At 44.6% G+C, this 22,425-nt stretch overlaps 1 protein-coding gene across 7 annotated transcripts in view; it reads right to left on the bottom strand.

Annotated features, from left to right (window-relative positions):
- Window positions 1-22,425, bottom strand: part of meis2a (Meis homeobox 2a) — an 82,006-nt gene that overhangs the window by 28,195 nt on the left and 31,386 nt on the right. For 6 of the 7 annotated variants that reach the window (XM_040137818.1, XM_040137819.1, XM_040137813.1 and 3 more), the window contains exon 8: window positions 20,010-20,155. In XM_040137818.1, the coding sequence (XP_039993752.1) occupies window positions 20,010-20,155 (146 nt within the window). The remainder of the gene's footprint in view (window positions 1-20,009; window positions 20,156-22,425) is intronic. The other variant, XM_040137815.1, reaches the window with a different exon arrangement.

The raw sequence follows: 22,425 nt of genomic DNA, 5'->3' as shown, positions 1-22,425 counted from the left end.
CCCCCTCCATACTAATTGACAAAGCAAATTTCATAGACCTGGTAATGTCTCCCTGGCTTGTGTTAATTGAATTCAATTTTAACTTGAAATGATAACAGTTGCTCAAGAACTATTTTCTAATTTACTGCAGAAATAATTGATGTAAGTTAGGTTTCATATCAGCAGAGAGGTGGATTTCACCTTTCAGGTAGTACCGCTGTCTAAATGTAGTCTATTTTAATTAAAGGAGAGACGAAACAATGGTTCAAGAAATTTGCTCAATTAATAACAAACAAGGATGAGATTGGACAAATAATGAGTCTTGGCTGCAGAGAGGGATTGATCTGATTTGTACTTGTGTACATTGTCCTTTTTAATATGCTAAAGTCATTAACAAAGGAAAGATGACAATGCTTGTATAGAAATACATTTTTTGATTGCCAGGTGCTGACATTTCCTTGGCTAGCAGAGACAGAGCATTTTCTATGAGTTAGGGTGTATGTGTCTATGTGCGTGCACACATGAATGTGTGTCTAAACATGCACAAGAAAATGCACAATGTGCATAATGTCCCAAGAACAGATATACATATCTATATCCCCATGTATATGTGTGCTCGTGTATGTCTGCTCTGGACAACAACATGTAATAAAAGTGCAACCTCTTTTTCCCTTCTCCTTACACTCCTGGGCTTCCTTAAGGTTTTCACATTGGCTATGAGCTCGGTCATGATCAAACCATGCTCGCAAATTTGAAAGTACACAAACTCCCTCCTACTCTTTTTTTATGTACAAACACACTACACAAACATATACACACATGCACAGGCACATACACAAAAAGAAACATAGCTAAGGAAGATCTGTTATGGAGGTGTGGGGAGACGAGCAGTCTTGATTGGAAAAGGGAGTGGGTCATTTACATTGTATTGGGGCTTCCTCAGCCTCTCGGGCCCAGACCCGGTCATCAATCGCCTAATGTCAGCCAGAGCCCGCGCTCTAGCCCGGTGATAAATACATCGGCCAGCGGCACAGCTCGTCCAGCAGCCACCGCGTAATGAATGGTTTGAACAAACAAGAAAGATGTCTCATCAAAGAGAGTGGGGATGTTAAAGCCCGTCTCGCACACAAAACCCCTGAGTAAGGAGATTTACTCTGACCACATAGACACAACACTAAACAAAAATCCTATTTAGTTCTGCTCATACCCCTCTCAGCCCTTACTCATTCCCCCACTGCTTGCCTCATTGTGTCAGACTAGATCGCCCCCCCTGCAACCTAAGACTTGTATGCACATATGCCCAGAGAAGCACGCACACAGAGAAGCAAATTTACAAACACACACGCATGAACATACACACACTATGCTTGTATATAACCTTTCCTCATCCTCTCTTCATCCGTCCTCAACTCTCTCTCTCTTGCTTTTCTTGCTGACCCCCTCCCCAACACACACACACACACACACACACACACACACACACACAGTCACACTTTTTATGGCTGCGACTCCAGGCCACCCAGACTTTACGTTGTGGCAGCCTTCCTTAAAGCATGGAACTCTGAAATCTCAGCTACAGGGAATGCATGTGTATGGTGGCAATGGTGACACACACACATGGACATGAGAAATAAGCTAACATGGTGGGCCCACTGGTTACAAGGCTGCAGGAGCCGTGAAATTGGAGATAAGCTATTTAGACCCCTGAGTAAGCTCTTAATGTTAATTGCCTTAGTAAAAAAAATATATGTTGGTAAATCACCCAATGAACATCACAAGAATTTGATATAAAAAAAGAGTTAACATAAGATGAATTGGTGAATAAATATTAAACAAAACACATGAAGTCATAGTTCTAAATCTGTTCTCATGTGTTTCTTCCTGGATATATCCTTCTCTACCCTCAGGAGACAGTACGACATGGCTATTTAATGGATGAAACACAAACACGGAGCAAGATCAAAGATGGTATTGATAATTTCCCCACTAGCTTTGGATCCGCTCAATATGTTCAGTCACAGACACCAAGGCCAATATCCTTAAAAGCGGATTGACCGCAAAATGTAAAACAGCCAGTCTATAAATAATTAGAGCCAGAAATGAGCAGCTTCAATTTGTTGTCCGTGCAGTGCCAGTCACCAATCGAAACAGCTCTGTTAATTATACTAAAGCCTGTTAATGGCACAAGCATACACTGTCCTGATGCACACATGTTGTCCAATTCCTGACCTGAAAAAGCACAGCCAAACGTCAACACAAACATATGAACACAAACAAAGGTGCATACGCAGGTGGATCAGATTCTGCCAGTTATTGAGAACTGAGCTGTGTGTGTGTGTGTGTGCGTGTGCTTGTAACCAACTGCTGGCTAAATTACAGGGTGTGATGTGCTCTGTGCTCTCTGATAGTGCTGGAAGTAATGGCCCCTGTGGTTGCTAAACTTTACAAGCTGAGCTAGCTCCATCATCTGCTGTGTATGGTCCTTAACCCCCCAACTTGGCATTTCACAATACACAATAACCACAACTACTGCTGGACCACTCTTACTTCACACACCTTTCAACCACACTGACTCCTGTCTACTCCCTCAACATCGAGCTTGCTGTATATCAGTTTCAAACTCTCCTGAAACCTATTTGCTGCCATCATCAAATCCCACAGCCTGATCATTATCCCGGCTGTTCCATTCAGCCCCCACCGATTTTCCCTCTCTGCCCCTTCCCCTCCACCCACTGAACCTCCAGCCCCTTGCCTGAGCCGCTGGTGGACCCCATTGATGAATGACATCATCAGTGTGTGACATGAGTTATAGAGCCAGGTCACAAGGTTGCAGTGGCTTGCAAACCCATTCCATGCTAATGACTCCCAGGAAATCACAGGCCATTGGCTGTTTACCCCCAGCGCTATGGCAACACAAAGGATTTGCTGATGATGATTGGTGTGATGCAGCCCCAGCTATTTTGTCCCTTGAATAGGATGTTCAAATAATCTGCATATATACTTTTCATACAGTAAAAGTGTTCGTTTATTCATTTTAAGTACTGCACTTAATGAAAGTTACAATAGCTAAAAAGACATAATTCTATATAATTATTTTTTCATAGCGATGCTTTCATGTGTTGGCAGCATTCGATGGGCTTTATTGTAAGTTTGGGTCTAGTTTTACAGCAATATTGTATCCCGGTATTTCCTTTCATATATGCCTTCCTCACATTGATTGGAATCTTGTTTGTTTTTAATCAAAGTGACTGGAGGGTGATAATAATATTCACTGTCAGAAATAAATGCAATCAAATGTAGGAATGACATTTTAATATGGATTCTGCATTGAGCTTGGGTAAGATTGGCACATTTTAAATATCAAGTTGCCATTGTTATTAATGTTACAATTGGCTTCTTTGACAAATGACAATGAGATTGAATGCATATCGGCATTACTGGGAGATCAAATAGATATGACAAATAAATCCAGTTAGAGTTTTTGAATCCATCATGAGTGTTTACTATGCACAGAGCACTATCTGGCTTTTTAGCTGCAGTTTTCCAACAGATTATGTGATTTAAAGGGATACAGTTAATTACTTATGTCTGTAAACATCACATAGATTGACAATTGACAATTAAAAAAAAGAAGAGCTTCATATTTCTTTGGCAATGAAACGTCATTCTCTTTCCATTACTATCTTCATATCAATCTGCATTTTTTATCTCTATGCTCAACTTTATGTCTATCTCCACTGCTCTCTCTTTCTTTCCATCCCTCTCTCTCACTCGCTCTCTTTGTGTGTTTTTGGGCGGGTGGAGGTGGGAGGCAGTAGAGAGTTTTTTGGGTGTTTGTTTTACTTTACTGGGAACTACACTGCTTCCTGAGAACAGTCTGAAAACAGGCAAGAATGCCACATGACTCAATGACTCAACCCTGCTGCCCTGCCTTTCTCTCTCTCTCTCAACAGCACAAACACAGACACAGCCAACTTAAAAACAGAACACACATGATGACAACCTACAAACCGCACGCACTGCATGCCAACCTCTGATAAGAGCAAATGAAAGTACATCCATATCTACACTTCACACGATGTGCATTCAGAACATACCACTACTCTCTCACTCCAGACTCCAGAGCTTCCACAATAACTATAAGGGCTCTCAGTGGACTGCCCTCTGACAGTAAAACAGTGATGATTGCAAATGCAAGGCGGACTGGTGAGGCCCGCGGCATCTATTATAGAGCAAAAGGGCCCCTAGTCTGTCTGCCTCTCTGACTGGCTGGCTGGCTGGCTGGCTGGCTGGCTGGCTGGCTGGCTGCTTGGTTGGTTGGCAGTGCATCAGTACTACTACTGCTGTTGCTGCCACGGCCCCCCCCAACAACAATCGTTGGCTAGGCTCCTGAAGCCAGCTCCTGGACCCCAGCCAGCAGCCTGTTTGCTCTACACCATTAATTTATGTTCATTGGAGATGGTGCAAGGTTGTAGAGAAGCTCTACAGCATAACTGCCCTGCTCGCCTGCCAAGCAACAGTAACAGTAAAGTGGGTGAGGGGAGTCAGAAGGAGGGAGGAATGAATTGAGGGAGAGGGTGAGGAAGAAGCCCTGGAGGATATGCGAGATATAGGAATCTGATTGTACCAAGCTCCACGAGGCTAAATAGCAATCACTCCCACACAATCCCAATGCACCTCCGGACTAGGAGAATCGACCAACGAAAAGAGAGCAATGTTTTTAGGGAACATTTCCAAATGATATCATGATAATGAAATGATGATGAAAAGATATAATTTTCATCCAATAAAGAAAAGAAAACTGGAAAATCTGTGTTCATTATCTACGTAGAAATCTGCAAGACTCCCAAACAAGGATCAACTGAGCTCAACCAAATAGATCTTTTGTGTTTGCCGACAGTTATATACACAAACTGTTTGTGTGTGTGTGTGCTGTGTTGTGGACCTGGTCTTATTTGTGGCCTGCAGCCATAGAGATGTGCCTATTTAATCGTCAGATCGAGTTCATGGCTTCTTTTTCCACCACACGGCTACCCCTCCGCTTTCAAGAGAAGGAATATGATCCCATCCTTACAGCAGGGGCCTGGTCTCCTCTCAGTCTCTCCCTCTCCCTCTCTCTCATTTCTGTCGATCTATCCTTCTCCCGCCGTATTCCACAGACCCCAGAAGCTATCCCTTTCTCGCTACACGCTAACCCGTCTGGCCTCGTCTCATATCCTTTTCACTCCACCTCTTCTCTTCTCCTCTCTTCTCATCTCCTCGCGTCCCCCTCTTTCAAAGTTTCTGCTCAAGCTTTAAGCCAGGTCCTAGAGGGCAGGAATTTGGCCTGGTTTTTCAGACCAGTCTTTTGGCTTTGTTGTGGTAACTGCCTGCTCAGGGGCACCCAGCTCTGTTCTGCTCTGCTCTCCAGCTTGCCTGATGTCAACACACAGCCACACTCACTACTTGCTCTCAAGTAATCTTTAAAACATCTTGTGGCAATGACTACAGCTGAGCCAAAGGATTATCCTCCTACAAAGGGTTTTGTTCCTATTAATTTTCAATACGTTTAAAATTTCAAATTGTGGTATATTTTTGTTTATAATTCTCTGAAAATGAATCTCCTGTTCTTTTATTCTCTATGATGTTGCGTGCTGGGAGTGTGAGGTAATTGGTGTCGTGCCTTTGCAAGGGATCTTCAGGGCCTATAAGCAGATCATTAGAGGCCTGGTGGGCTTGTCAAAGCAGAAGACTTATCACTGTTGCCAGTCATAATGTCATTGAGAGCACAAGCTATAGTTTAAGTGTAGTGAATGAACTAAGCCTCTGAATAAACTTCAGCACTGGTTTAATGATGTATGTACACACTGTAAAAAGGTAATGATTTTCTAAACTGACTAACTAAGAGACCTGGCCTAAGACAACCTCTAGTAGGGTGGGTATTCAGGGTGGAATACAAAGGACTCCACCAAATCGTTCTACACACACACACACACACACACACACACACACACACACACACACACACACACACACACACACACACACACACACACACACAAACGTTTTATACCTTTTTCTAGTTCCCACTATTTCCAATAGGGGAAAAATTCATTTCTGATTCTGTAATGAAAAAATGAATTGGCCAACACAAATGACAAATGCGGCTTCATATATACTAAAATAATTACAAATGTTCTACATCAAATAGCTCTAGGTTATTAGACACCACTGAGGTATACCGAAGCTTACAAGCCTCTCTCAAGAATTGCTGGGGGACCAGTGAGAAGACAGTAAAGCACTTACAACCTACAGCCCGTTGATAGAGTCTGTTGGGAAAAGGACTTAATATTAACATACAGGGTCTCTTTAAGTTTATCCCCTCTCTCTATTGTGTTCTTTAGACTTTGTTTAACTTCCTAAGTCAAAGTAAAGTGGGGCTGATCTTCAATTGAAATAGTAACAGATTAATTTGTGGAGAGATGGACTGACTGAGTGAGAGAAAAATGGGGTTTGTTCGCTCTTCAAATAAAAGCTTCTGAGAGTTTCCACTTGAAGGTTCTCCCTTTCATTGTGCATTAACTTAATGAGCATAAGTATTCAAATACACAACCAAGACCTCTTTTAGCGCTCTCCCTCTCCCTTTCTAGTCTCTCCCTCTGTATCTTTAAGACTCCACATTCTCCAGAGAGAAAGGCCAGTACGTTCTAATAGTGAGCCTCAGGACACAACAACAAGAGCACAACCACTTACAGAGGACAAACAAGAAACCCCTGGGGCCAGCTATGGAATGTCAAGCCAATTTGGAAGATATCATAGGACATTTGTAATGTCAATTTTTGTTTTCAGGTCAAAAATCAAAGGCAAACATGTTGGGTAACATTTGTCCATTACAGTGCAGGCAGGAACACCCCCTCCCCCGCCGAAAAACAGCTGCAGGGGACACTTCCTGTTTGCTAATGATGCTAAATGTGTTCAAGTCAACCATGTCAAATTTTCTCTCCCTCTGAATGGACAGCTGGGGTGGAAAGAAAGATTTTCTCTCCTCTCCTTCACTGTCTCCCATTTTCTCTATCCCCTGCCAGTGAGAGATGCTCTTAGGCCCATGACAGAGAGACACTTCAGATCATGTCCCCGTCAGTGAGACAGAGGAGCATAGCTGATGGTAACCATAGGTGCATTCATGTAAGATCACAAGTACTTCCATGGAACAAAGCCAGCCAAGCCCTGATCATTCACCACCCCGTCCCTACCTGTTGTGTCTGTTCTCTTTTACTGAAGACCATTTTTGCCTTTCAGATATGCACATCTTCTGAGCTCTCCTTTCATCTAGGGGTGTATGAGTCAAGGAGATATCTCCTGTCATTGCTCAACACCCAGGGGCAGCTGGCTGCATGGGACTGTGTGGACTGACAAATGCCCTCAGGGTCTTTCACTTTCTTAATGTTCCTCAAAGGAGAGTCGACATGTGATGGGAGTTAAAATGCCTTTATGAAGCGCTGCCAAAGAAAAAAAAAAGAGTAGAGTAGAGTAGAGTAAAGTAGACAGGAGAAGAGAAGAGAAGAGAAGAGAAGAGAAGAGAAGAGAAGAGAAGAGAAGAGAAGAGAAGAGAAGAGAAGAGAAGAGAAGAGAAGAGAAGAGGTAAGGCAGGGATTTAGCTTTTAGTCCTGTTTAATAGCAACCAATGTTTAAGTGCATTTTTATATCCTCTCCCTCTCTCTCCTTGTAGTACTCTTAGGCGCAATCCTGCCTGAGGGCCGAGGTGACCTTTGACCTGGCTGGCCTGCCTAGCTACAGCCCTCTCGTTTGTTAGGGGCTTTATCCACTGACAAAGCAGGCAGGAAGTTGGCAGCCACCCAGCAGCCCCATGGGAGGATGACCATCAGCTAGCTCAGCTTACCGCTTATTACAGGATGGTGGGGAGCATGTGTGTGTGTGTGTGTGTGTGTGTGTGTGTGTGTGTCTGTGTGTGTGTGTCTGTGTGTGTCTGTCTGTCTGCGCACTGGTGTGTGTGGATGTGTGTGTGTGTGTGTGTCCTTGTGCTTGCGTATACTGTATGTGTGCATGCATGCGTGTTTATAAACGTGCTTGTGCATGTGCAACTGCAAGCATGTTTGGCTGTAGCTGCATACTTGTGTTTGCATGTGTAGAAGAGCGACAAAATCAGAAATGTGGCTGACCTTTTTTCTTCTGTGCTGACAATTTTTACTATGCTAGTTAATGACACGCAAAGAATAAGCCTGGAAGCTACAAACGTCCCTGTCTCCAAGCTAACCCGATCAGCTACGCATGTTAGCAACAATCAGGCAACCTTCCAGCCGCTGGACTCAGGGGACCCCAGCACACTTCAGTCTCTTTCTGTCTCTCTCTCTCTCAACTCTTTTTCTCCTCCTCCTCTCTGCAGCCTGCTCATCAGAGCGCTCAGAGCAGCTCACTAAAACATTATATCATAAGACACTCCAGTTTCACTCTCGCCACTCCATAAAAGTCAGGTAATTCATACTTCATTTATATACCTTCCCATTAATAAAGCTGATGAACTTTTACTCCTTAAATCTAATGGGCCATTTTGCCTTGACTGCCAGCGCTTGCCGTTTCCTCTGTGTCTCCCCGCGTGCCTCTCCTCTTCCTTTTACTCAACGCCTGCTTGGCGAGTGCTAATCCACAGACACCAAGCCAATACTCATGTACAATGTTTTATGGGGGAAGACAGAAAGAGAACAATTTGGAGATTTTTGAGGCTTTTTAATGACCTCTGCCACGGACATGTAGTGACACGTACCGTATGGTGGATTTGTTGTAGCTTTTGGTGGTTCTCTCTCTGTCTCTCTCTCTCCCTCTCACTGTTTCCCTCTACCTCTCTCTATCTGGGAACAACACAAGGTCATTGACCTCTGGGCCTAAAGCAAGGCATGATGGCTCCTCGGCTCGGAGGCTGTTGACAAGCGTCTGTGTTCTTTTCAACAACTCGTTGAACTACCCCCCTACCCCTTCCTTTCTCAGGAATGTAACACAACCGCTCACTGAGGTAACCCAAGCCCCTCCCCTCTCCCATCCTTCATTTACAGAAAGAGAAGGAGACAGAGAAAAAGAGGGTGAGAGCAAGACCAACTGGGGGTGTTAGACAGCTGTCCCCCGTCTCCCATCTAACTCTTGCTCCCTCTCTATTTCTCTTCCTCTCTTTAGATTTGCTTCTAGCCCACTGCCTTCGGAATAATTAATGATGCAATTGAGCCAAGGAGAGGACTCTGACCAGCAGGGGCCGTTCCTGAATGCCTGGGCAGCCGTTTTATGGAGGACCAGAAAATAGAAAGAGAGAAAGACACAGAGAGAAAGATAGGCAGAGGAAGGGAAAGACATAAAACAGTCAGATAGTGAGAGAAAGAGATAGTTAATAGTCTGTTCCCCAACAAGCCTTAACCGAGTCTTCCTCTCTGTTTTTGTCCCCTCTAGTCTAATCCTCCATCCCCATCCCCCTCTCCTCTCCTCTCCTCCATCCTGATGGCGGGATTGGGGGGCCTGACCTGTCTGGTGATTGATGGTAATGTCTCAGGAAGTCATTTTCTCTGACAGCACCCCGCCGCCTTTCACCAAGCCTGGTGCAGAGGTGAGCCCATCACATCGACGCTTTTAACTCTTTGCTCGCTCACTGCCCAGGTCTCTCCGACCCATCTATCTCTCAATCCCTCATCCCCATACCACCCTCTCCCTACACACTGCAGAGCCCCCTACTTCTAACACCGTGGCAAGGGTGAGAGTTGATCGCACTACAGAACAAGCCTCAGAAAAAGCAAGATTTAAAAAGTTCACAGAATAGTGAAAACAAGGGTATCTTGACAAAAAAAAAAAAAAAAAAAACAACACAGGCCATCTTGAAGTGGATCTGCCAAGTGGCCCCTAATTCAGGTTGCTGGGGATGGATCCCCATGACTCCATTACTGTCAGTGCTTACCACCTCCATTATGGCAATTAGGACGTGGTTCCAACACTAGGAATGCTTTGCTATGGTCTGGAATTGCTAACATCTGCCGTGTCTCTGCTCCATGTGTCAGAGCAGAGTTGTCTTTTCTTAAACACACATCTTTTTTACAGTCACACCCTCTCCTCTTTTTTCCTGTTTCGTCAAAACAGCTCTCCACATTTATTTTCTTAATTCGATTCAAACTGTGCCTTAAAGAGATCCCTCTCTGTTTGAGTCCAAATAACCTAAAATGATCCGTGAAGAGCCTCGCAGTTCCCATTTCCAATAGGCTTCATTAGTTTTTAATATCTAGCCAAGCAAAGGAGGGGAAAATGGCATGGAGATAATCAATGGAAAGGGGCTGGTAGCCTATTAATCTCCCCCAAAGGATTGTGGGTTAATACACGCTCTTGCATAGGCAAACATGGCTGTGTGGTGAACACATCTGTCTGCCTGGATGGGCTACTTAATGAAACAGCCAGTGTTTGGCTGCTGAGATGGATGTCATTCCCCCAGTGAAAAATGAGTTCCCTCTCCCACTACGCTGAGGCAGAGCCACACATGATAGGGCTCCATTCAATTCACTGGAGACCTGACTGTTTCTCCATGTGAGAGCAACTTAAACAATGAGGGTGCCGAGCAGGACAGGCAACGCATGGCTACCAGACCAAGTCTTCATGGAGATCATATCAGGGAATCCTAATGTGAACAGGAGTCTGACTGATCTGGGAATGAGAGAAGAAAGAGAAAGACTAGAAGAGAAGTAGTACAGTATACAGATAAAGAAGAACAAGGGAGGAACGAGATGAAGGCTGAGCCACCTGGGATAGATAAGCAGGCTCAATGTGTTGGAGTGACAGTGTTCGTTAGAGTATCTGTGTGTGAAAACTTTGGTTTGTGTATACCAGATTGCATGTATAGGTGTTTGCATGCATTTGCAATTATTCTTGCACATCTGCCAGGACATGTGTGCACGTTAATATGCGTGTGTGTGTGTGTGTGTGTGTGTGTGTGTGTGTGTGTGTGTTGCAATGTACACCCCTGAGCAGGGGAGTCCTGCAACAGGACTCCCCTGCTCAGGGAGTCCTGTAACAGGAGCTCACCTCCGGGTCTGCGAGCTCTCCTCTCAGTGTCTTAACAGGCACCTGAAGACAGGATTAGCCGTTGTGACCCGGCCCCAGAGGTAACCGAGATACACCTCCGGGGACAGACATGACACACACACTGTCACGTTTTGCAGAGACACAGCCAGGTGGGGTGAGACAGACACAGAGGAAGATAGAGGTTTAAAAAGAAAAAGCCGTAAAATGGAGACAGGACGGGACAGGTGGTGGTGGGGATTGTAAGTGCAAACAGGACACCTATAAGAGGATGAATGCAAGTAGGATGCAGTGTAATGTCGAGCAAGCTAAGGCAAAGGTGTTTGCTTTTCTCTAGTGAAAAAGAAGCATCAGAACATAAGAGGATTGGGCGACCTAACCCAGTGCCTTGGGGTGGCTGAGATTTGTGCCTGTATGGAAATTGATGCCTGTCAGCCTGTCTATGACTCAACTCTGACAGCATGCATGCACGCGTGTTTCTGTGTGCACATACAAGCATGCGTGCTGCGCTGTGACAAATGAGCAGTGCTTAATTTGCAACTGATTATGCGGGCTGCGGGTGCCCTAAACCCCTTTGAACTAGTAATTGCCCCTGGTTTCAGTAATGAACATTAAGGAGGATTCAGAAACGTGTGGCTAATTACACATTTGCCCCCCTTTTTCATTTCTTCGTCTTCATGCTGGATGAAAAAGAGGAAAAAGGAGGAGCAGGAGTAGCAGTATGAGGATGAGAGCCAAGGAGGAGGTTCTGGGTTGGGAGGCATACACTGCTGTTGTCGCCCTCTTTATCTAAATAATTGTACAAGCTGGTTTATGGGCTTTAGAGAGGTGCTTTGTGTGTCAGTCGCTGCAGCCCTGGGGATATGGGGGACTGGCTTTCCCCACGATCAATATTCAGAGAGATTCACATCTGGAGCCAAGGCCTGCTCTGCTTAGATTTGGATTGCTTTGGATTTTTTTTTTTAACTTTTATTTGATTTTTTTCTCTTTGGTTCTCTTCTTCCTCTATCCATCTGCTTTATCTTATCAGCGTGTGGTACAGCTATTTTTTGATACAGGGGTTGCTATCTATAACACATGCTCATATGTATAACCTTACATGATCTTTGGAACATGTGGCTGCAGAGAAATTCAGAGGTTTGAAGTGAACCAGGTCTGCTCTATCTGGAGAACAGACCCTAACAACAAATGGCTCAATATATATGCTAGGCAGAGCTGCTTGAGCAATGGAGCATTCTGTGTAACTGGCTGCAGTGCGGGGAGGTTCCACTCAGGCTAGTAGAGGGGGAAGAGTCAGGGAAAGCAGTAACAAATTGACCTGCTCAGCCTCAGTCTTTGATGTGGACTGGGCTCTCTCTTAAAAACCAGTCCATATGTTCAGAGAGGGAAAGAGAGGATATCAACGGGGGAAAAATGAAAAGGTGGAGGAAGCGGGGGGAAGAGGTGAGAACAAGAGACATGGCTCCCAGTTATAAGGACCCCACTGTGCAGGAATCCCACTGCCTGTCCCTGGACTGAGTGCTGGGCAAAACAAAAGCTTGCATTTGAGAAGAGTAGGAAGGCAGGGGAGAAAAATCACACAAAATGTCAGGAGTGGGATTTGATGCAGCCAGAGTCCCATGACAAACCAAACAGTGAAACAAAAGGTCTGTTTCTGATTTCTACTCAATGCCTCCATCCCTAAACCTTTTCTCTTTCCTTGCCTCCTTCCCTTCTTTAGCCTGGTTTGCCGTTTCCACGCTTGTGCTGCTGCTCTTCCCTTTTGCATTTTCTTCTCTTGGTGTGATATGAATATTAAAGCAATGTTGGGGCAGCTTAGAGGCCTGCAGCAGAATCTCATTGGCCTCCATGGTCCCCAGCATGCAGGAACCACCGTTCTAGCAGCTCTTGCCACAACCCTGCAATCAACCGTGGGGGGATGAAGCTAGCCTGCAGGGCGGTACCCCTGGAAGGGTAAGGGGTAATTTAAGGAAACTAGTTCTAAGATGTGAAACCAAAATCCTCTTATACATGTTGTTATGAGAAAGATAACCCCAAAAGTGTAGAAAAGGGAAAACGGCACAGAATCAGCTACCACCATCTTAATTACCCTGGTTTTTCACCAGGGGCATATATGCTATCACAGTCTACCTTGCGGAGTCCCTTATTACACATGACGTAATTCATCCCTGTTTCCCATGGAGTCAGCTCAGCCAGGCCCTAGCCAATGGATCAGTGTTATGACTACAGCAGTGGATTGCGCTGCTGTGCTGAAGGCAGGGAAATGCTTCTGAGCTGGGGCCTATTCTCAGTGGAGCGTAGGGCCTTAGAAAAAGTCTCCTCAGCTTTGTGCATGTGTGATCTTGGAAGAGTCTCTCACTGTTCAGAGCTGTGAGTTTATAAATCCCACTGCCCTCCACAGGCCTAGCTCGGTTTGTATTCTGCTGCGGTCAGGGAATGTGCAGTCTACTCTGCAGGAGCAAGTCAAACTCATGCTGCGCTTCTGGTCTTCCATGAGAACACCCCCACAGAAAAACCAAATTTAAAGAAATGCACATTGCATCACATTTCAAGGAACACTCTCCTCTTTTGCTTTTTTTTTTTTTGTTGTTGTTGTCTTACTGGAGGATATGTTGTGGCAAACACTGTGGAGTTTCACTCAGCTTAATCACCTCCATGCAGTGGGAACGTGTCGTAAACAGTCCCTTTGCGAAAGCACTCATTTCTGCTACTTCATTAAACAACCTGCATTAGGATGCAAACAGCAGGAAGGAAAATTAACGGGGAGGGAGGGAAAAGGAAGAGGTAGAGAGGGGAGAATTGGTGGGTATATACAGGTATCCCTATGGTTCCAAGTGCACAATATCATGATACTCATTTTGAGGATAGGCAAGCCTTTGGGAATGCTAAGTTAAAAATAAAACTGCAAACATACCTCCTCTTTTCACAAGCACACACACATTGCATAGTGTATGCAAGGTTAATGTGCCATGCTTTATATGTCATGGGATTCCACGTGGGGTTAGTTGGCTTTGAAGTGGAACTATAACAGATCTGCATTAGGGGGCAAAGTGTAAAGGTCTGACATTGGAGCATAAAACGAATTAGGGCTTATTACATTTCTAATTCTGGACTAAACCTCCGGAACAGCTACCAACTATGACAAAGCACACTGTAAACAAGGCTTGTGTCCGTCATAGAGCCGTGGCACACTAACACTTGCGAATTACCACAAATCAGCTCCGCAATAACATGGCAAAGTTGATGCAGCCCGTCATATAATTATACAACCTGTGAAAACAGGAATTTACTAGACCCCCTTTCTAAACTTTAGTTCCCTTACATTCTCTGCACTCTCCTTCTATAAAAAAAAGCATCTTGTTGACATGTAGGAGCAATTTGTTAATTTGTACTGACAAGGAAAAGGGAAACTCTTGTGTAAAATTAAGACTGTTTTGAGTATGATTTCACTATAAAGAGTGTTTCCATTTGAGTGTCTTTCCCTGTGAGGTTTTTCCATGCTGTGGTGGCCCCGCTGTTGAAGTACAGATGGCAGACTGAGGTGGCTTGTGTCTGTTTACCCGGGTGGCTGAGAAGCCAACATAACACGGTATCTAGACAATAGCTAGACACCAAACCTCAACCCCCCCCACAAAGATCTCCTCCACAGTCATTATCAGTGACTTTCAATGAGTCCTTTGCTTAACATCACCAAACTATCCTGTCATGTTGTCACTAACGTCTGTTTTGCAAGCACACACATAAAGCAATAGGTATTGTCACAAAAGTAATGTGATGACTCTTTTTCCTGCGTCGCCCACTGATCGTCACACATTTGGGCAGTGGCACTGAACCAAACTGTCGCCTGGGTTGCTACGGGTGACTGGAGAGCTGACTTTTGGGCTCCGAGGCAAACGAGCACATGACAGATTAGTGTGTGGGCCTCCTCCAGGCTTTCACCTCTGTGACCCTTAGGAGCCCCCTCTTTACCCCCTCCTCACCCTTGCTCTTACCCCTAAACCCCCTCCCAGCTTCTCCTTTGTGTCCAACGTCTGATCGAAACTCACACAACAACATAAGGGGGCGAAAAGCAAACAGATTTTGAAAGTGCATCAGTGAAAAATAGACGAAAGTAACTTCTTTGTAACATTTCTGACTTTTAAAAAGTTTTTTTATTTTTATTTAAACACTATTTCAAAACACAAATCCATGTAAAATCCAAACAAATCAACTATGCAATTATGCTAGATGACAAGTAAGTGAACTAAGCATAAATACATTTTTTAAAGTATTGTGCCATGTATACTGGAAACATAAAGTCGGCAGCAACAAATATGTAATAAACAGCTCTCAGCATTTCAGTGTAAAAGGAGTAAGGGCTTGGTACTTCAAACTGTTTGCAGATGTGTGTCTCCACCAGTTAAATGCTGCTTGTACTGGAACAACACACAAGGATTAGAAGGACTAGAGGAGCTTAAACAAAACTGGGGATACTACAGGGCGGACTGTTTAGTCTACACAAACAACATGCCCTCTCTCTCCAAGGGATGGACTTGCACACTTGTTTTTCGTATGGGACAAACATCCGTTGTCACGGTTCGGCCTTGCCTGTGCCCATGTCTTGTGAATGACCCTAGCTGGCTCTTTTATGTGCGTCTATAAAGGGCGGCCGAGGGAGCAGCTCCCATAGGAGGGCTCGACCTGACGATGACACCCTGTTGTCATGGAGACTAATGCTATGCTGGGCTTGGATTGGGAGTGGCTTTGGGGGGGGGCATCCACTGTCACTAGTATATCTAATGATGTTTGCAGCACAATGCACTCATCTCCTCACAAAGTTTGTGATGTGCCCTCAGCCTGGATAAAACCTGTATTAACAGGGTTTCAAATGGCCATGACGGCATCTTCTGAGCTCTGCTATGAGCGGCATTCCAGGTAAAAAAAGAAGAGCGCATAATTCAGGCAAAAAAAAAAACCCAACAAAAAACTGTTTATCAGTCAATACATTGGTGTTACACTTAGTAGGATGGAAGACAATGATGTATTGTACTAATAACTATATTTAAATACCATCAATCATACATTAGCATTTCTCATCTGAACACACAGTTCTACTGTTCACAGTCCAAAGACTTTCCAAATGACCAAGGGATATATCACTTCCCTTTCAAGGAGCCCAGGGGACCAATACACCTGGCTTAGCAGCTTAACAGCATTTCCCCAAACATCCAAGCCAAAGGGTGGCCCAGCACAAAACCTGAGATGCTTGATGCTTGAGAGGGCTACCTACTTACTTATCTGAGTGACCACTCTCCCTCTCTCACTCAATCTCTCCCTCCCTCCTTTTAGCTCACACACACGCGTGTGTTAAATCTCAACTGGCCTGGTTTGCTCCTGAGGTCCCCTATTTATTTTCATAGGTGTTTGAGGGTTTACACTAGTCAAAAGACAAGGCCGGAGCCCAGAGTAGTATCTTTGTATCTGAGTGCTTCCTGTTTTCATTGCGAGGCCGACCCTTGTCTTTACAGGGGTGAGTAAGGGCTAGCAGGGGGCTAGCAGGGGGTGAGAGGGAAGGAAGGCCAGGGGCGCCAAGGGGCTAATTGTAGATTTTAGAGTTTGCTTTTGCCAAACAAAAGGGCATCACCTCTTTAAGAAAAAAATCCCATCACCTCATCTCTCCTCTCCTTCGTCCTGCCCCCTCATCATTTCTTTTCTGCTATCTTTCATTGCCCCTATCTACCTATCCATCTCTCACTTCCTCTCCTAAATTCTGTAGTCCATGCTTTTGAAGTGTAGTAGACAATTTTACCCCTAACAGTGAAGTTTACCTTTCTGATAACATAATCTCCCTGTAGTATTGAAAAGCTTATACCAACACTCTGGGATTTCCCTTCCACTAATGTGGCTGGAAGACATCCAGAAACTCATGGAGAGGGAGGGGGTATTAGAGAGAGAGAGAAGGAGTGGGTGGTAGGATTGAAGGAGGGAGTGGAGAGACAGTCTGACCCTCTTCTGCCAGCTAACACCAGCTGATCCGTCCAGCCGTTTGCCAATTACATAGGGGGCATTTAAGGCTGCCAGATCACATGCTCTCCAGTGCATGTACATATGGCCTTAACATAAAAGAGGTCAGGGTTATCACAGCCTGTCCATAGAGTAACTGTGAAATCTTTGCATATTTTGTGAGATGTTTATGGCACCGAAAACCATATCTTGCCCGCAGGTGGAATTCTGGCATAGTAGGATTTAAGATAAATATGAGTTGAAATTACTTACTCATGTGACTGTCCTGAAGAAAACCATCCTGCTATTTCTCTCAAGAGAGTGTGAGGTCAGAGTGAGGCAAGGGAGGGTGGGAGGGCAGAGGGAGAGGGCAATTTTGTTATACTGAATCCAAAAGCCAACAGTTGTTACTATTGGCCTGTGTTGTTTTTCTGTGTCTGAAGGGGGGTCCTATCCTTTTGAGCTTTTCAGAAGATGTGACAATGGCTGGATGTTGAGAACATATGTAGAGAGACCCCTGTGGCTCATGGAAGAGGAGCTCCATGCTGGCCCTGCAGTTAGAGAAAATACAAGGCCGCTCCTTTCACTCCTCACCACTCAGTTAATGAATGCGTGAATGGCAGAATGCCGCTGTAGGCCATTCAGGGGCCAAAGTCCCCAAGAATTCACCCTTGCACAAACGCATCCAGCAATGGCAAATACATTTGCTTAACAAATTAAAAGAAAGGAGAATGGCTAATGGGCGTGTGAGTGTGTGTGTGTGTATGTGTGAGAGAGCGAGAGAGAGAGAGAGTGAGAGAGTTTATGGGTGGGAGAATTGGATGGTGAGAAGAGAAGGGGGATAATTCAATTAGTCCTCTTCCTCAGTAGAGAAATGAAGGCAGGTTAAAAGGGAGGGATTATTATTTGTACAAGACTGGCCAGGGTCTTTACACAAAAGAAACAAGTAAAGATTGGAGAGAACATCTACAAGCAGGGGATTTGATAAAGGAGAGGGTCAGAGAAAAAGAGGGCCTTGAAAGCGCCTCTCTGTCTGAATTAACCAGCTCTCGGAAAAATGCACCTGTGCCCAACACTGGGCTTCCCCTCCGCCTTTCCTTTCCACTCTTTCAATTCAATTTTAAAACAATTCTAAAGAAAATTGTTGGTGACTCTTCCAAACGTTTGTGTGTGTCATTTTGTCTCTCTCTCTGCAGCTTTTGCAGAGGGGAGTGCTGAAGCTGTGTGAGGCTTTCACTAGGAAAGATGCCAAATAATTAGGACATTTCTAGTTTAAACTCACATAAGGTGTGTTTATGTGCATGTGAATACAAATGTACAGTAAATTCCACTTAAATAAAACATTTTGCCTTTTTTTGGGTCCCCTTCATACAAAAAAGAAGGCATTCTACTCCAGAAAAAGAATTGCTCTCAAATAATTGAAAAATGTTTTTTTTTCCTCCCTCCCATCCTCAGCCTCTGAATGAAGCTTGGTTTGTACGTTTTGGTGAGAGGTCTCCAGTCAGGGAGCGATGGAGCTGTGAACAGCTGTGAAGTCATTTTGATAATGATGAGAATAATAAGCATGCAGACTGGCATGGTGGAGCCGCTAAGGCCTGTGAGGCTCCTGGCTTTGCTGTTGCAGCTTCACTGCTCCTGAATAGATAAAAGTGATTAAAGCACTCCTGATTATCCCTGACCAATATGTAATGGATTTACAGCCCTTTCAATTAGACTGTATTTGCTGGCCACTCATTACTTGGGCTTTTGGTTAGATAATCAGGGTACAGGGGCTTTGGACAGGGAATGGGCACTGTTAGTTGGGTGTGGGGTGGGGAGGGGTACAGGGTGCACAGGGAGCACCTGACCCTCTTAAATGTGTGGATGATCCATACGACTGAAGCTCTAAACTAAATCTTTACTTTCTCTCTTCTTTTACTTCTCCCTTCCCCCCACATTTTTCCTCCACCTCTGGGACAGGGAGCCACGTGCTCAGAGAGCAGCTTATGTGTCCTGGCATGGCCACCTCCTCCTGAAATCTGACCTGCATTGCAAAATCAATACAGCCTGATGTTCTGATAATGTCCTGACATTAGATGAGGGTGTGGGGACATGTGCTCCTCCCCCTTATACTTGACACACACAGACAGACAGACAGAAAAGCAGACTGACACATAGAGAAAAAAAGCTAAGCAAAGATTATTTCATTTTTTTACCGAGTATGTTTGAATTACTGTGGCATCTGAATATTCAGTCCAAGCCATGTAGCATCACTGTGCTTAGTGAACTGAAAGACGCTTTCTGACTGAGCTGTCTGGCAAACAATTTCCTCTCAGCTATGGAGGAGAAATATATTAGCATGCACCATCTCAACCTTGAGATGGTGCATGCTAATATATCCCAAACTTGAGCTAGCATATCACCAAGTCATCCGGATTTAGAAATGTGAAACTGATCAAGAGGTGAATAGATTAAATCTACGCTATTTCCAAGGAAAGAACTGCAAGTTGAAAGACATGGCATGGCTGTAGGCCTACAATTCTGCGCCCATAACCTTGTATACACCTATACAGGAGTCACTGTAAAAATAACAAAAATATGTTTGACTTCAAGTTATCAGGCATAGAAGTTTCAAAAATCAGTTTACTCAACCTAAGTCTTTACACAGCTTTAAAGGCACAATCAGTTTCTATTACCTACCACTCTTTGTCTTAATCTGCTCCAGAAAAACATCAGACCAAACAAACAGCGAATCTCATATTGCAGTAAATGTCATGGAATGTTGGGCTGTCTCCCTCTTGCTGTGCTGAGCAGAGTAAACAGTCCAACGTGATTAGATTGACCTGGTCACTGTGTCCCTTTGACAGGTGGCTGACAGGTGAGCATCACAACCCTGCCGTCGCTCACTCCCTCAGTAACGACTATGTGACAGCTGTGTGTGTGCCTGTGCATGCTTTTTTGACTGTGTGTGTCTCTACTTGGGTTATTTTCATACATGTGTATCTCCAAAAAGTAAGGGCTGTGCTTACCGTGAGATGTTGGAACAGCCACGCCCTCATGATGTTAGTGGCCACCTTGGGGAAAATGCCACGCTTTTTCTGCCTCTTCTTATCTTTGTCTGGATCATCGTCATCCCCTGTGCCAGGCGATGCGACGCTGTTGTCTAAACCATCTCCTGGACGGAAACCAAACCCAGGGTTAAATAACATCCCAGACCACACCACTGACTCAGAATACAATTTTAAAAAAAATCCTGATCTAAAAATTCTCAAAGCTGAAACAGAAGTACAGTTAAGGCTGAGTTTAAGGCTTATGAGAGATGGATAAATGGACAAATACCAGATACCTATGGAGGAAGTCAAAAGCACTACACTGAGGCTGAGAGAATTACCGCAACAAAGCCAGTGTTATGTGGTGAAAATATGGAGGTAGGGGGATTTAAATGGCCTTAGACGAAGGCCTGTACAGAGAGTGAGGGGTTTACCCAGAGGCCTAGAAGAGTTGTTCTATACCCCAGAGCATGGGAGAGGGGAATAGGGGTTAATGACTCTAATGTTATGGTTGGACACTGAAACACTAGGTTCCTCATTCCAGTTCTACAGTAGGAGGAGGAGGAAAGAAAAAAAAAGGACAAGGAGCCTTCAAGTACAGTAGAGGCTTGGACTCATGTCATTAATTCAATTAAATTTGCATGCTTGACATAATGTAGAGCATTTTTTTTCATCTTTTGAAGAGAGCCAAAGGGGACAAGAAGGAGTAATGCAGACATGTACAGTAATACGCAGACATTCATGAATTCATGTTGCGTGCACAGACACACACTAGCATACAAACAAAACTCAAGGGGGCTGATAATTCACGGCATACAGTAGAGACGCATGAGTATTAAAGCAGGGATGTGATTTGGGGTGGTTCATTGTTGCACTTCGATGCACATAATGGACTCGTCTGCTTCCCCCACCCCATCCCATACCCTGACTCTCTTAGTCCTCCTCTCCGACTCCCTTCCCTTGCAGCAACCCCTCCCCATTCCGCCACAAGATTAGCATGACAGGCCAGCGGCAGCTTCGCCTGCATTAATGTCCGTCAGTGTTTGATTTCAAGAGGAGAAACATGCATATACCCAGGCACGATTTCTCCTTTAAATCGAAGTTTCCATCTTTGTCCCTTGCCTTTTTCTTCTTCCCCGGCATTAATTGTGCATTAGCAAAAATGATTTACTTTTAACAGTCATAGTTATTTTTTCTTGCCCCCGGGCACAAATGCCTTGAAAGCCTTCCTTGAGGGCATCTAAATTATGTATCTGAAAAACTCCTCCACTACGGCAGAGAAGGACCCTGGCGTTCTCAAAATTCAGACTCACATGTCCTCCTGTTTTTGGGGAGGCATCAATCACAACCACCTATACAAGCCTTAATCTTGCATAAATATTTGAACTAATAACATTAAAAAGGGGGAAAGAAAAAGGATCTGACTAGTGGCATAATCACATGCAAAGTAAATGAAGAATACAAGGACAGCAGGGGCCTCACTTCTAACTACTTTATCCACTTTCTTTTTCTTTTCCTCTCCCTTGTTTTTCACAGTTTTTTCTTCTCTCTCTGTCTTTCTCTTCTGTCTGTGCAGAGTGTTTTCCTTCCACATCATTAGTGCAGAGCCACACCAAAGAGGAAAACAGAGAAGTGCAGACTTTGCGTGAAGACGCAGACTCCTTGTGTGAAGTTAAAGAAGCAACAGCCCTTCTGATGGACATATAGGAATGGGGACACAAACTAGGGGTGTTGTAATTGTAGAATGGGCATTCATTAGTGGCAAATGCCGTAAATCCCAGGCTAAGTACGAATCCTTGTTCAGGAAAGCCTAAAACAATAAACTTTGGTTTGGCCATAGCCTACCCTGACTGTGAGGGGTTTCCTGAGAAATGCAACCCAGACGGAAGTCAAGTCTAACTCCCCCAGCTTGCTTCCAAACTGCAGCAACAACACAACTACTGAGCTGTGAATCTTAACCACCCTCCCCTTGTTTCTCTGCTTTTGAGCCTCACTGAATAATGTTGATACACAGTTTGGTTGTTTGTTTGTATGCTGCTAGGTTTTGTGTTGATTTTCAAGCTACTTTCCAAATCCCTCTCCTGCTGTGAGCAGTCAGGCTCATCCAATGGAACCACACAGTGGCCAAAAGGCTGGCAGATTAATTTTATTGACGTTTCCATTTTCACTGCAATGCGATAGCCTCCCCCCTGGCCAGGGCCAGAGCGACCCGTGCGTATTTACAGACTGACCTGTCACTTCATTACCCAGCATGCTCGCTGCCTCCTGCCCTAGCCCGTGAGGGTGAAACCAGACTCCAAGGCTTTCAGCTCCTCTCTTGCTCTGTCTTTCTCTCACATGTACATGGCTACTGCCATGTGTGCACACATCAGACATGTGGCTTTAGAGCAATAAT

Source organism: Xiphias gladius, chromosome 10, assembly GCF_016859285.1.
Source record: "Xiphias gladius isolate SHS-SW01 ecotype Sanya breed wild chromosome 10, ASM1685928v1, whole genome shotgun sequence".
Lineage (NCBI taxonomy): Eukaryota > Metazoa > Chordata > Actinopteri > Istiophoriformes > Xiphiidae > Xiphias > Xiphias gladius.
The sequence above is the reverse complement of the archived record's forward strand: the minus strand, read 5'-3'. Positions and strand labels throughout refer to the sequence as shown.